At 49.8% G+C, this 14,226-nt stretch overlaps 1 protein-coding gene across 5 annotated transcripts in view; it reads left to right on the top strand.

Moving 5' to 3' along the window:
• The window catches only part of RGS3 (regulator of G protein signaling 3), a 176,130-nt gene that overhangs the window by 95,597 nt on the left and 66,307 nt on the right, over positions 1-14,226 (top strand). For all 5 annotated transcript variants that reach the window (XM_037798589.1, XM_037798590.1, XM_037798591.1 and 2 more), the window contains 4 exons: positions 452-491; positions 6,349-6,545; positions 8,989-9,072; positions 14,085-14,196. In XM_037798589.1, coding sequence (XP_037654517.1) covers positions 452-491; positions 6,349-6,545; positions 8,989-9,072; positions 14,085-14,196 — 433 coding nt within the window. The remainder of the gene's footprint in view (positions 1-451; positions 492-6,348; positions 6,546-8,988; positions 9,073-14,084; positions 14,197-14,226) is intronic.

Genomic DNA, 14,226 nt, shown 5'->3' with positions numbered 1-14,226 from the left:
TACTCTCTTCCTCTGCTGGGAGATTCCCGTTGCCCATTAGCCTATTCCAGGCTCTAAGGGCCATCCCTCAGTAAAGAAGGTGGATGACTTTTTTTGACCCAGCATTTCCCAAACTTACCTGACAGCAGCACTCTTTGTGGCCTGGCTCTTAGTATCCCATGGAACCAGTGTTCCATGGAATGCACTTTGGAGCAAGCTGCTGAAAAAGATGTTGCAGAATTGCCCAAGGGGTTAGACTTGATGACAGCGAAAGCCTCTTTCATCTCCAACTGTCTGGGTTTTTGTGTTCCCTCCAAGTCCCTGTCTCAGCTGTTTTCCTGTCTTACTTCCAGGTGCTCCACTCCCTAGCCACCCCCCACCCCCAGGCCTTTCTCTGCTCAGTGTCCAACAGCCTCTTTGGCCTGTTCTGCCCTCCTCCTGGGGCTGAGATGGTTCTCTCTTTCCATTGCAGCTGCTGCGGCCCGTGTACCAGGAGGATACCATCCCCGAAGGTGAGTGTGCTTTGCTGTCGTGTCCTCTTGAGCCCCAGAGAGACAGTGGTTGTCCGCTGGGTGTCCTGGGCAGCCACCACCTCTTATGTCAGAGGCCTTCCCAGCAGAGTCAAGGAACATCCCCAAGCATATAGACGGAGGCTCTCTTTCCGCTCGGTATCTTTTCTCCCTCATTGAACCAGTGTCTTATTTCCTTGGATCGTGAACCAAGAAGGAAGAGACAGGTCTTACCAGAGCAGCAGAGGAGCCAGGGTCTTCGAGATGCAAGCATTCAGTTGTGATTCATTCCATTTTGTTGAGCAACCAGCATATGTTAGGTGCTCTAGGCGATGCCATCGGGCTTGCATGGAACGGAGGCATGGGATTTGGAGCAGAAGGTCTCAAGTTTGAGTTTCAAGGTCTCAAGTTGACATTCCGTTGCTGAGCCTCAGTTTCGTATCTGTAAAATGGGACTGGTAATTCCTGTCTCAGAGGATGGTTGGGAGGATTAAATTAGATGGTTGTGAGTAGGAGTCTGTGCACTGTCAGCTGCTATGCAGCAGGCAGTTGCCCTTGAAGTGCAGAGATGCCTTTGCTGATTGAACAGATTCTTCTCCCAGGGCCTTCAGGAGAAGGCTGTTCCTGGCCAGGGATAGAAGCTGGGCTCAAAAACAGTTCCTCCTCCCAGGAAGCCTGAGATATCAGTCTGGATGTTGGAGCTGGCTGGGCGCTCCTACAAGCCCTTTACCCGCCTGCCGGAAACCTCTGCCACAGGAGTCCAGCTAGTATCTGTGAGGTTGAGACCGGCCTTGGCCGGTGGCCCATGGTGCCCGCTCTGGGTGTGCTCGAGCCCCTCCTCTGGTACCTTCAGAATGCCCTTTGACCTCTTTCCTTGAGTGGCTCTTCCCAGCCCCTGCAGACTTGCTTCCTTGACATTTCCCTCTATCAGTAGCGTGGAGATTATGCTTGCTTATGGTGGGTACTGGCAAGAGAACCCATGCCATTTTGGGTGGAAAGGGCTCCCATAGGGTTCAGGGTCGCTGACGGAAGCCCCCTCCTTCTCTCCAATTTGGGGCATTTAGGCAGTTGGGCCTGGTCTGTTGGAAATGAATCTGTATTCTTTCTAGGGAGGTGTCTGCTAGTAATTCAACAATGAGTTTTAAAAAAAGCCTTTAGTTGGTGTGTTGGTTAGAACAGAGATGCCACTGCTAAATGGTGACATCACGACGGGCAGGGCCTGGACCTGACTCATTTCTGTGTATCCAAGGCCTGACCCAGCACCTGGCAGACAGTAGTTCTCCATAGATTAAAAAAGATTTTTTTTCATTAGGGAAGTTGTGGGTTTACAGAACAGTCATGCATAAAATACAGGATTCCCATATACCGCCTTTTTGTTAACATCTTGCATTGGTGTGGTACATTTGTTACAATTGACAAAAGCACATTTTCATAATTGTACTGTTAACTATAGTCCATGGTTTAACTTAGGGTTCACTGTTTGTGTTGTGTAATCTCATGGATTTTGTTTTCTTTATTCTTATTCTAGTACCACATAGATAACCTAACATTTTCTCTTTTAACCATATTCAGATACATGTATTTCAGTGCTGTTAGTTATGTTCACAGTGTTGTGCTTAACTGTCACCACCATCCATTCTCAAAACATTTTCATTGTTCCAAATAGGAACCCTATACATTTTAAGTCTTAACTTCCCACTCCTTATCCCCACCCTGTCCCCTGGTAAACTATATTCTAGATTCTGACTCTAAGAGTTTGCTTATTCTAGTTATTTCTTATCATTGAGAACATTTGTCCTTTTGTGTGGCTTATTTCACTCAACATGATGTCTTCACAGTTCATCCGTGTTGTCACATGTATCAGGACTTCATTCTTTTTTATGGCTAAATAATATTCCACGGTATGTATAGACTACATTTTGCTTATCATTGGTGGATGGACACTGGGGTTGCTTCTGTCTTGGCAGTTGTGAATAATGCCACTATGAACACTGGTGTGTAAATATATGTTTGAGTCCCTGCTTTCAATTCTTTGGAGGTACATGTTGAGTAGTGGGATTGCCGGGTCCTGTGGTAATTCTATCCTTATCTTCCAGCAGCTGCACCATTCTACATTCCCATCAGCAATGCATGAGTGTTCCTATTTCTCCACATCCTCTCCATCACTTGTAATATTTTTTTAATAGTAGCCATTCTGGTGGGTGTGAAATGGTATCACAGTGTGGTTTTGATTTGCATTTCCCTAATGGCTAATGATGTAGAGCATCTTTTCATGTGATTTTTGACTCCATAGATGCCTCTAAGGGCTTGGAGGCTGGCCCATGGCATGAGGATGTACTCTGTCTCCTGAGAAGTGGGGAGCTGTGTCTCCTGCAGTGGGCGAAAGCACACGGGCCAGGGGTCCGAGATCTATTCTCTCTTGGCCCAGGTTTCCTTGTCTCCCTGGTGTCCCCTGTCCTGGATCCAGGCCTTGAGCCTCATCTGAGAATACAATACTTTTGAACCAAGAAGGGCGCAGTCTAAACTGTGGCAAAAGAGGCAAATAAGGAAATGATCACAGTGTTAGTAACAGTGGCAACTTTTGGATGCATTATATTGAGATCTTCACTTGGCTTTATCTGTTTTTCATGGTAATGCAGGTACCCAAGGATATCGTTGCTCTTTACCAGAAATCAAGTCTTCTTAGCTCCCAGTCCTGGGATGCAGAAGAAGGGGTGAAATTCAGGACACAAGGCTTCCCTCAACCCCGCTTGGGGTCCTGCAGAAATTAAGGCTCCACCAGGGCTGCTGACCTCTCAGTTCCCCTCCTCTGGCTGGGCCACTTGGCTTCCTTTCAGGAGGGAGGGTTGAGCCTCCCGGAGTTGAATAGAGTCTGGTGCCCTTCCGGGGCCTGGAGCTGCCTGCCTGCCATAGTTGGCATGTTCCCCGGGGTCTCTGGTGCCCTCGGCATTGTCCCCTGCCCTGTCAAGGCGGCCTGGCCTCAAATTCTCTGCCACCAGGGCAGGATGGCTGCCAGGGCTTGCCTCGGAAGCCATGAGCAAAGCCATGTAATTACTGTGTTTGGTCAATGAGGCAGGTATTAGAGGAAAAGGGGTGATATGGAGATTTGGATTGAGGTAGTTAGTAAGAGATAGCAGGTGGGAAATAAAGGAGCTTGGCTTCATAGAGCTCAGGAGCTGAGTTATAACCTGGTCTGTCTTTTAAAACAGATCCCTCCAAAATTAGTTTTGGAGTGCCACGCCCACCTGCCGCAGGGATGTGTGGACATGGGCCCTGGGGCATGGCTGCCACTTGGGTTGGGTAGGTTCCGCCTTGTACCATTTACTGGCCAAGTCACCCCACTTCTCCAGGCCTGGGGTAAGCAGACCGCTCCTACCTAAAGGCAGAGGTGTAGGTCAAGGTCAAGTGTATGACTCTCTAGGCCCAAAGCTAAGATCCTATGGCAGCCCTGTGCATGTGGGCTAGGAAAGGGGAGGCAGAGACTCTTTTAAGAGCCCAAGACTTGGGGGCATAGGGCCCAGATTTTGGCATCCACAAATGGTACCCTTCTTTAATTTTGTGCTCTGTTTTGCCTCAGCCCCTTGCATGGGTTTGCCTTCTCTGTGCTGAGCTTGGCCCTGTTAAAGTAGACCGTCTAGTTCCAGGCTGACCCTGTGGCCCTTTTCCAGGATGGTTTGAGGCCCAGCAGCCCTGCCTGTCCCACAGGCACAGCCGTCAGGTGGATGATCCAGCGGCTCAGGGTTTGTAACCACACCCTGCATACTCACGGTCCAATACAGCCCACAGAGCCCTTTCCCATCTGATCTCTGGTGTGAGCTTCCCACCGGTCCTGGGGCAGGCAGAGCAGCAATCCGTATTATCTCTGTTTCTCAGTGGAGAAAACTCTGGAATGGGGGCGGAACCGGGGTGGAGGGAGGAACTGTTCAAGGTTGCATGGGCAATCTCTGGGGAAGTCAGTGCTCAAGTTCAGGTGTCTTGTCTAGCTCAAAATGCAGGGCATGCCTTGAGACCCGGGCAGGGTTCTTTCAGCCAAGAGGTAGGGCTGTGGCTGCCCAGCCCTTCCGGGGCTGATGTCCAGGGCCAGATCCAATGAGGGGCTGCCGAGCTCCTTCCTTGCATCTGCCCCTCCTGCCCCTGTCCTGGGCTCATGCTCCTTCCCCTCCTCTCTAAGTAAGTGACTTGCTGAAGAGGCAGGAAGTGGTTTAAGTTATTGTGGGTTGAGTGCAGCCCCAAGATGCCAGTGGGGTCGGTGGTCACTTGTTGGGGGAGGGTAGTCAACTTGTTTTTCTCACCCTGCTCTATGAGAAGGGGCATGGGGTGGGCGGAGGAAACAAGTGTGAAACTTTCTGAGCTGAGTTTTCCCTCCGAGGCTGTGGGCCTTGCGTTGGTGGGGAGCTCCCCCAGATGGGAGTGGGGTCAGGCCACCTGCTCACCAACTTGGCTGCCAAGGCTGGGGGTGGCAGGAGGAGGCCCAGGCCCCTGGCTGGGTACCCAGTTTGGGGAGGATGTGGTCAGTTGCCTGCTGGCCGCAGGAGCCCTTTGGAGGGGGGTCCAGGTTCATGTGTGGCCCAACTGCTCTGGAGTTTGCCTCTCACCTGCTCAACATCTAAGAATCCCTGAGCTACTCTGTGTTTTGCTCCTCTGCCAATTTGATGGGACGTGATCTAGACCTGCATACCAAGGTCCAGGATGAGGGACAGTGATGTCCAGGAGTGTCCCCTTAAAGAGGGACCCCCTGTCTTTGCAGCCTCTGGTCTTCCCTGGGGGTAGCCCTTGTTTCTCTCTCTCTTCCCTGCCTCTCTCTCTATTTATTTTTTCTGATTAGAATAATTTGTGAATTGGTGGCAAGCCAGGAGTACTTCCTGGAAGAGATGTAGCCCAGATTTCCCAGAGTCCCTTGGGGCACCAGGTTAAACCTCTATTCCAAAGGGAGGAATCAAAACAACAAAAGCAACAATAAGCAGCTAACTTTTATTGCACACTTGCCAGGTCCCAGGACTGTTCTATGGGTTTTACTTAGGGAATGTCATTTGATAACAACAACCTGAGGAGCTTGTACTCCTGTTATAATGGAGGAAACCAAGACTCTGAGGGTGAAGTAAGTCACCGCGGGTCACAGAGCTTGTACCTGGGGGCGCAGGATCTGAGCACAACCATCTGGCTCCAGGGCCTGTGCTCTCTACCCAGAACTGGAGCAGCAAATGCCCAGTCCTTCCAGCCCAACGTCAGTGAGCCAGGCTGCTTCAGCAGTGCATCCTGGGGGAGCCTCTGACTCTGCAGCTGCTGCAGGAAATGGAGCCCCAGTCCCTCTGGCCGTGGGACCTGGGGGTGGTGGAATGGGCGAGTGGGCTGGGAGTGTTCAGGGCCTGCTGGGGACGGTGGCAAGGGGGAGATCAGGTGCCCTGCCACCCGAGGCAGTCGCTTCTCTGCTCCAACTGATGGCTCCATGTGGGAATATGAGCCCAGGGAAGTTGGGGCTTCTGATTTTCACGTAGAGATTTCCTAGTTTTTAAAAGTGTGAGGCCAAACAAAACACACCGAGGTGTCTGATCCAGGACCTGGGCCGCCAGCTGAGGACTGCTGCCTCTGGCACAGTTGGTGGTTCCCAGCTCCATCTGGGCCCTGGGGTTGCTTGTTTACTTGTCAGTATCTCTCACTAGAGTGTGAGTGAATTCCTTGAGGTCCCAGACCCTGTCTGAAGCCTCCCTGTGTTCTTAGTGTCTCGTCCAGGGCCTGGCACACAGTGGATCCTCTGCAAATGGCTGTTGATGGAATGGGTCTGTGTTCCCTGTTTCCACAGAGGGGACGCCTTTGCTGGGCTGATGGAAATGCCTCACAGCCCCTCATCTCTGTTCTGCAGAATCAGGGAGTCCCAGTAAAGGGAAGTCCCACACAGGCCTGGGGAAGAAGTCCCGGCTGATGAAGACAGTGCAGACCATGAAGGGCCACGGAAACTACCAGAACTGCCCCATGATGAGGCCGCACGCCCCACACTCTAGCTACGGCACCTATGTCACTCTGGCTCCCAAGGTCCTGGTGTTCCCCGTCTTTGTCCAGGTGAGCTGGTGGTTGGCCCGAGGTTTCCCTCAGGTGGAGAGGGGAGGGGCCCTTGTCCCAGGAACCAGGGGAAGGTGCCTCTCCCCGGGGCTGAGGCCCCTCTTGGGAAAGATAAGTAGCCTCTGATGCTCAGGTTCTGGGGTTCAAGGGACCAGAGGTTTCCAGGAGGACCAGGCAAGTGGGGGCCTCTCCTCCCGCCCCCCTTTCTCTGGGACAGGGCAGGTGCTCTACAGCTCCCTTGTTAAGCAGCCGTCCACTTCTCGATGTAAGGCCACCAGGCCTGTTTTCTGAGGCTCCCGTTCCCTCGCTCATCCCGTGGCTTGCTGTTTGGAGATGGCAGAGGCAGAGCCTTGAGGTTTCATCCCCTTGATTTAGCAAACACGTCTGGCCAGCGTTAGCCTGTGGCCTGAGATTCTTTTAGATCTCTCTTCTACTTCTTCCTCCCTCTACCTGTTTCTCCCTCCTTAGAAATTCCACCACCAGTGGAAAAATTTAGATGTCCTGTCTCCCATTCTTTTCTTCAGCACCTGCACAATTAAAGACAAACAAACAACTTTAGAAAGTTGTCTCTTTCTAAACAAAAACCATTGGGTGAATGATTCCCATATCGTGAACATTCTTTGAGCCCGTGTTTTATAGCCTTATACACTATTCTCTTAAATGATGTACTGTATTCTTTTGACCAGTTCTCTATTCAGGTACTTACCTGATGGCTACTTCTTTTCCTATTGCAAATAACCCTGGGATGAAGATCCTTGTTAATGAATAGCCTCTGGGATGATTTTCCTTGGGGGAAATTCCTCAAAGTGAAATGACTGGGCCATGGGTCCTAAACATTTTAAAGGCTCTCTATACATAATGACAAATTGATTTCCAGAAAGGCTCTGTTGGTTTACCCTCTCCTCAGCAGCACAGAGGGGACACAGCCCCCAGATCTTTATTTCTGGCTGAGCCTTCTTTGTCTGGTCCCCTGGCACCCCAGCCTGAGCCTGTCACCTTCCAGTGGATCTTGGAACTCACGCATTGTCAGCACGTGGGCGTGTCTGGCAAGCTCCACGCTTTTCTGACAGCCTCTTCTCTTTCTCAGGACAACACAAGGATCTTGGTACCAATGAGGGTTATCTTCTGTTTTCATTTTTAAAATCCATATAAAAAATGAAAATTAGTTTTTAAAAGAGTCATAAAAACTTTTAAATTGTGAAATATGTAAACCTGAAACGGCATAACATTTAAATGCACAGTTCAACAAAAAACTCTATAGCACATCTCCACCGAGATGAAGGAACAGCCCGTTGTCCCCATTCCAGAAACCCCTCTAGGTCTGTCTCTCCCCGACCACAATGCCTTCCTCACCACCAAAGGCGCCACTGGCCTGACTTCGCGGTCATCACTTCCTTGCTTTGCTCTAATTTTACCTGCTGTGTATGCTTCCCTAAATAACATGCTTTGCTTGGCCTCTTTTTTGTTTTCAAAATTTTTTTTTTATCTTATTAGAGAGGTTGTAAGTTTACAGAAAAATCATGCAGAAAATAGAGTTCCCTTGTTGCACCCTTCCCAATTTTCCCTATTATTAACACTGCGTTAGTGTGGTAACTTTGTTACAATGGATGAAATGATATTATTATAATTATACTGTAAACCCTAGTCCACAGTTTACATTGTTTGGCCTCTTTTTGGATGTTATTTAATGAAACTGTGCTGTGTATATTCTTCTGGGTCTTGCTTGCTTAGCTTCACAGTTTGTCAAGTTCCTCCACCTCACTGGTGGGCCTGCACTTTGTTTCCTTGTCTTTCTTCAAGCACCTTGCTCATTGTTAGGTGCTGGGAAGACACCTTCATGAGCATGAGCCCTGCTAGGTGATCCTGGGCTCTGGGCTGGGCCGGATGGGGCTCCTCCGGGGTTGTGGGGCAGGATGCTGGGGGCGGTGAGAGGTTTGGGTGAGAACTGGTCCCCGGGAAACTCATGGCTGAGAAGGACTCCGCTTGGGTGTGCTCTGGAAGCAAAGCAGGGACCAACCTGGCTTTGAAGGGGCTGCAGTGACCGAGTCTCCTGGCATGGGTGTGTCTGGGCAGGAGGCACCCCCAGGAGCTGGGGCCCGACTTTGGGGACCTGCCCGTGAAGCGTGAACAGGACAGTGAGGTGCGTGGGGGGCCGGGAGGCCCAGGCGTGTGGTTGGACTTCCTGTCAGCCTGTGCAGCTCCCACCGCGGGCTTGGTGGGGAACCTGGCAGCAACAGGCCCACGCAGGACAGAAGCGTCTGTCTTTCTGTTTCCATCCTGGGCTTGTGGGTTTTTGCTGGGGCGGAGGGGAGGCGGGCTGGCGGCCTTCTCTCTGTGGGGAGGGTTCTCGGTGGCCGGCTTCGACAGGATACCCCCTCCCCTCCCTGCGGTCCCCACTAGCCTCCGAATGGCCCACTCAGCCCGAGCCGGGCTTTGTTTTCAGCCTTTAGATCTCTGTAACCCCGCCCGGACCCTTCTATTGTCGGAGGAGCTGCTGCTGTACGAGGGGAGGAACAAAGCTGCTGAGGTAGGTTGCATCCGCCTTCCCCAGGTGGAGTTCCCCAGGTGGGGTTCATCGGCTGTCCTTTGGGACCCTAACTTTTCTCTCTTCCTGATGGTCTTAGAACTGTACAATCTCAGGGTAGAAGAGACCTGAAAGGTCTCCCACTACCCTCCTTGCCAAATGACTACCCCAAGTTTTCTTGTACATTTCCAGTGGTGGGGAGCTCACCACCTCTCAAAGTTAATAAGTCTCTCTTTGATGGTTAGAAAGTTTTCCCAACCCCTAAAGGCATCCCATTGTTTATCTGGACTTACTCTAAGGAGCAGAAGAGATGGCAGTTCACCCCAGCTGCTACCCAGGTTTTCTCAGTCTGTATTAATCCAAATCCCAAATCTTCTGAGGGATTAGTCTGTGATTTCTCCTGGGCTCTGTATTTGCTAACAGGAATTGAGGGGGAGGTGGGGGGTAGGGGGAGGTGGGGGGTAGGGTGGGGTGGGGTGGGGGGCGGGGATTGTTGTCATGCTATTTTTCCTGGGAGCAGGCTCCTGATTATACCTAACTGGGAGAACTTAACCACAGGATCCCCAGAGCTGGTCATATTCCGGCTCAGTTCCATGAATTTAAATCTACTTGGGAACAGAAGTTGGAGCCCTGGCATCAGAGTGGGCTACCTGGGGACCTTGGGGATGAAGTTAGGGGGCTTTCTGCAGATTAGGTCCTGAGTCAGTGTTGGCAGCTTTGGCTCTGCCAAGTTAATTGGCAGCTTGGGGGTGGTGGAAAGATCAGGAAACCTGGAGGCAGAAAGCCGATGGCCAGCCCCAGCTCTGCTGCCGTCTCAGTCTTCTCATCTGAACAGTGGGTGTGCATGTACTTGAAGCAGCAAGGGCAGAGTCTGAAGTTGCCTGGTCTCTAAGGGCCTTTTCAGTCTTGGCACTCTGAGACACTGTGTACAACTGTGGCTAAAGCAGGAGGTTGGTTTGGTTTAGTTTTCCAAACAAGCACACCTGAACTCGTATATTCTGAGATTGAGCATCGTCTCTTCCAGGGGAGCTTCTGGGGAGGCTGCATGCTTATTTCTACCACTCTGGCATTGCTCATTACATTTCTAGACCTCCTATCTGGGAACTTTCTTAAGAACCTTGGCATATCTTCTGAAATTGCCTCAGTGGGAGTAAAACTTCATCTGTTGAGGGGGATTTTAGCTTTAGGAATAAGAAGTCATTTGGAGCTACATTTGGTGAATGGGGTGTGTGATGGAGCTAAGTCAGGTGGTTAAGGGTCAGAAAGGGAGGTGTGGCTGTGAATTCATAAGACTTATAAAAAGGCAGTTAGAAATGGCAACCATACTGAAATACATACATATACCAAAAGGTCTTTTGTCTGTCCATTCACCATTAAGTGTGCAAACACTGAGCATCTACTGTGAATCTTTCCTGTGCATGCATTTTGCATCCTCAGTCCCAATTAGCTCTTGCAGCATCATATGAGATAGGCACAGAGGTTTCTACTCTATAGATGGAAGTGGGCACCAGGAAGATTAACTGGGACCCCAGGGTCTTGAGGCCTCCTGAGGGATGGAGTCAGGATCTCACTGTTTAAAAACAAAGACACGCAAGCTGAAGCCATAACCTGATTACTCTCCGGTTACAATCTGTCCCCCTAAATTTTTGCTTAGTGGATCTTTGGATCCTTAGAACTAAGAGAACCCTCCTTGCAGCTTGAAGGAAGCCATTTGAAGACAAGTAAAATAACTATTTCTTTTTATTGAAGTAGGACACGCAGCAAATATGTGGATAGTGGTATACCCTATCACATAACTCAGGCCACGAATATAAACCAGTTCAAGAAAGGTTTGGATGATTTATAGATTCTCAGCATTGATTGGGCCCTCAGGAACCCTCCATTTCTAATTGCCTCCTTGTAACTTTCCCTGCTGATCGCTTTCCAGCCAGTTCTTGAATCTGCAGGGGCAACCTCTCCAGGCAGTGTGTTTTGTTCCTGGAAATGGTTAAATCACAGGAAGTTCTTCCCTACTCTAAGCAGAACTCCTTATTCCTGGAATGCTCCCCCTTGGTTCTTTGTCCTTTCTCTTCCCTGGGAATACTCCAGTTTGCTAAGGACTGTGAGCTGACCTAGTCCTGCTCAGCGAACAGCCGCATGGAGCCCCTCTCCCAGAAGTCACAGAAGCGATTTTTGCTGATCAAATCAGCATTTTGGAGCAGCCTTGATTATACATTCAAACAATGGTTATCCCGCATCTCCAGGTTCCAGGAATTCTGTGGGGGCCAGGGGCAGACACAACCTCATTTTACACACTGACTCACTGAGTTTACCAATAACTAAGGCACAAAGATCTTTTACGCAAACCCTGCCCTGCGGTGGATTCCCAGGAGGAAGCTTGGTTAGCAGCCACTTAGGAGAGGTGTCCCTCCAGGTTGCAAGGATTCCCTAACCAGGTGATCCCTCAACCTTTGACACTTTGGGAAAACAGATGTGCACTTGGAGCAAGTGTGGGGAAGACACCTGGCAGCCCCCATGGCCTGTTGTGGAAGACAGCAGGTAACGGCTTTGAGGTGGGCATCACTCAGCTCTGGGCTGCTGTGGGAGCAGGACCAGCGGGATGCTGGGGAGATGGGGCGAGAGGGGTCTGCCTGCTCTCCTGTGGCACGCTTGCCCCTCTGCCCTGCTTCTAGCTGTGTGCCAGCTCTGTCCTTTCCCTGACCCACCCTTTGGGAAAATTCTTCATTCATGCCTTAATCACTTCCTGTCTAGACAGCATTCTCAGCCCTGGGAATTTGGGCTGGAGCAGCGGCCTGAGGCTTTTCTCACCTTGCCCGTGGCCCTCCCCACTCTCTGGGTCTGGGCCGTCTTTTGGACTTTCTGGCTCCTGACAGACCATCTCCAAGCTGTCCCCTGCCAGCTTCCCTGTGGGTCTGGAGGTGACTGCCAGATTTCCCTTGAGTGGGGGAGATGGGCCCGGGAACCCCGAGGGTTTGCCTTGTGTTTCTGGTTGATTGGGAGCCTGCTCCTTTCCATTGCCTGCGCTTTGAAGTCCTCTCCTTCGACAACCAAGCCCTGAAATCCTTCTGAGCTCTTGGATCATTTTATTTTTCTCCCTTAACTTTATTTATTTTTTTTTTCTTCATTTTCTCTTGCTCCTTTGGACTCCTTTGCTCCTCTTTCTAGGCCCCTATTTGGATTCTTTCACATTCAGGGATGGGACATCTCTAGGCATATTGCTACCCTCTGTAGAGTGGCAGCTGGGTTACCCAGCTAGACCTCGGTATGGTCCCTAGCTGTGTGGCCTTGGAGGGGTCACTTAACCTCTCTGAGCTGCAGGGCCCTTGCCCGTAAAGGAGGGCAATGATGCTATCTGCCTGTGAGGAGCCACTGAGCAGAAAGTAAGTGCTCAGCCGACAGAGGCTCCTGTTAGGCTGTGTTGAGACAGGGCTGTGGTGACAATGTCTCCACCAGGATTCCTTCCAGCCCAGGGTTCTGGAGCTTTTGGGCCAAGTTGGAGAAGCCAGAGCCGCCAAAAGCCACTCAAGGACGTCTCCCGCTTGTCTCTGAGGCCAGATCCCTCGAAACTCTGTGTTTGTGTTACCCTCAAGCAGCCAAGTGGTCCTTTCAAAAATGTTTATATATTTTAAATGTCCAAAGTAACATTTTCATTGCAAAATAATACAAATTAAACAGAAATATATAAAGTAAATCCCACTCTTCAGAGAAAATTACTCCGAGAAGTGTAGTGAGTGTCTTAGGCATTTTTTAAAACTGCATCAAATAGATGAATTCATAGTATTGTTTTACGAAATTGGATTGTAGTATAGATATTTTCCACATTTTACATTTTGACTTCTGATGGACAGATTTCCATTTCTGCCCATAAAGCTCTACTTTATTCTTTTAATAGTTGCATTAAATTCTACCACATGAAGGCAGTGTAACTGATTTTATCCATCCTCTCTTGATGAATGTTTCTTTTCCTTTTGTTTATTATAGAAATGCTGCTGCAAACATCCTTATATGTTCATATTTATATGTCCCTGTTAGTATTTTGGTAGGATCGAGTCTTAGAAGTGGCATGGTTGGGTCATCTTTACCACTTTGGTAGCTAAATGTCAATGTGTTGACTTTTTAAACTTCGGCAACAATCTAGCACACGCTCAGTGTGGCTTTAGGACATGCAAAGTCCCTCTGGCTGACTCTTCTTCCTTCAGAAGAGGTGAGGTATGTCAGGTTTTGACACCTCAAAGGGAGGTTCACATAATTAATAGTATTTTGTCTTCTTTGGGAATCTAAAATTGGATTTTATTGCTTTTGAATAAAGGTCACTGCAGGATTTACAAAACAAGAACAGTGTAATCTTTAGAGGCCTTAGAGGATCAAGTGGATTTTTTTAGCATAAAAATATGCCGAGCATGCCTGTTGGTTTACCTATAATGTCTAAAAATAGCTTTTGCCTTTATTTTTGGAGCAGCTAGTTCAGAAAAGAGATAGATGTTGTGTACATGTCTGTATCAGAGCATAAGTAACTTGCTTTTTCTTGAACTGGTTTCATATTAATGCCGTTAAAATGATCCACAAGGAATTTCGTAATAATGCCTCACATTGCATGACACTTTAATTCACAGTCTGCAAAGAGCTTGTGAAAGGAGTCTTTGAGGGAGCCAGGAGGGGCCTTGCCCCTGTCAGTACAGATGGGAAACTGAGGCTGAAGGGCTTAAGGGAACAGAACCAAATTTTCCATAGCTAGTGAGTAGCAGAGCTGGGATAGGAGCCTCACGACTTCGGACTCCAAGTCCAGTGCTCTTTCAACAGACACAGTAGAATAAAAGCAAAGGTGGAACAGGGCAGGTAGAGAAAACTGCAGGGCGCAGGGGCAGCGCTGATGGCAGGTCAGAGGTCCCGCTGAGAGTCTGCTTCTGGTTCTGTCTGAGATGACAGGGGGCATTACCCCGACCTCCAGGGGAGGCTGTGGCCCCGGCGCTCAGGGGACAGCCAGGCAGCAGGCTCTTTTTGCTTTCCTGGCGCAGGTGACGCTGTTTGCCTACTCGGATCTGTTGCTCTTCACCAAGGAAGATGAGCCCGGCCGCTGCAATGTCCTGAGGAACCCCCTCTACCTCCAGAGTCTGAAGCTGCAGGAAGGTCAGTGCACGCTTAGGATGCCCTGCCCCC

This window comes from Choloepus didactylus, chromosome 10 (assembly GCF_015220235.1).
Source record: "Choloepus didactylus isolate mChoDid1 chromosome 10, mChoDid1.pri, whole genome shotgun sequence".
NCBI lineage: Eukaryota > Metazoa > Chordata > Mammalia > Pilosa > Megalonychidae > Choloepus > Choloepus didactylus.
Note: the sequence above shows the minus strand (reverse complement) of the source record. Positions and strands in the feature narration are given on the sequence as shown.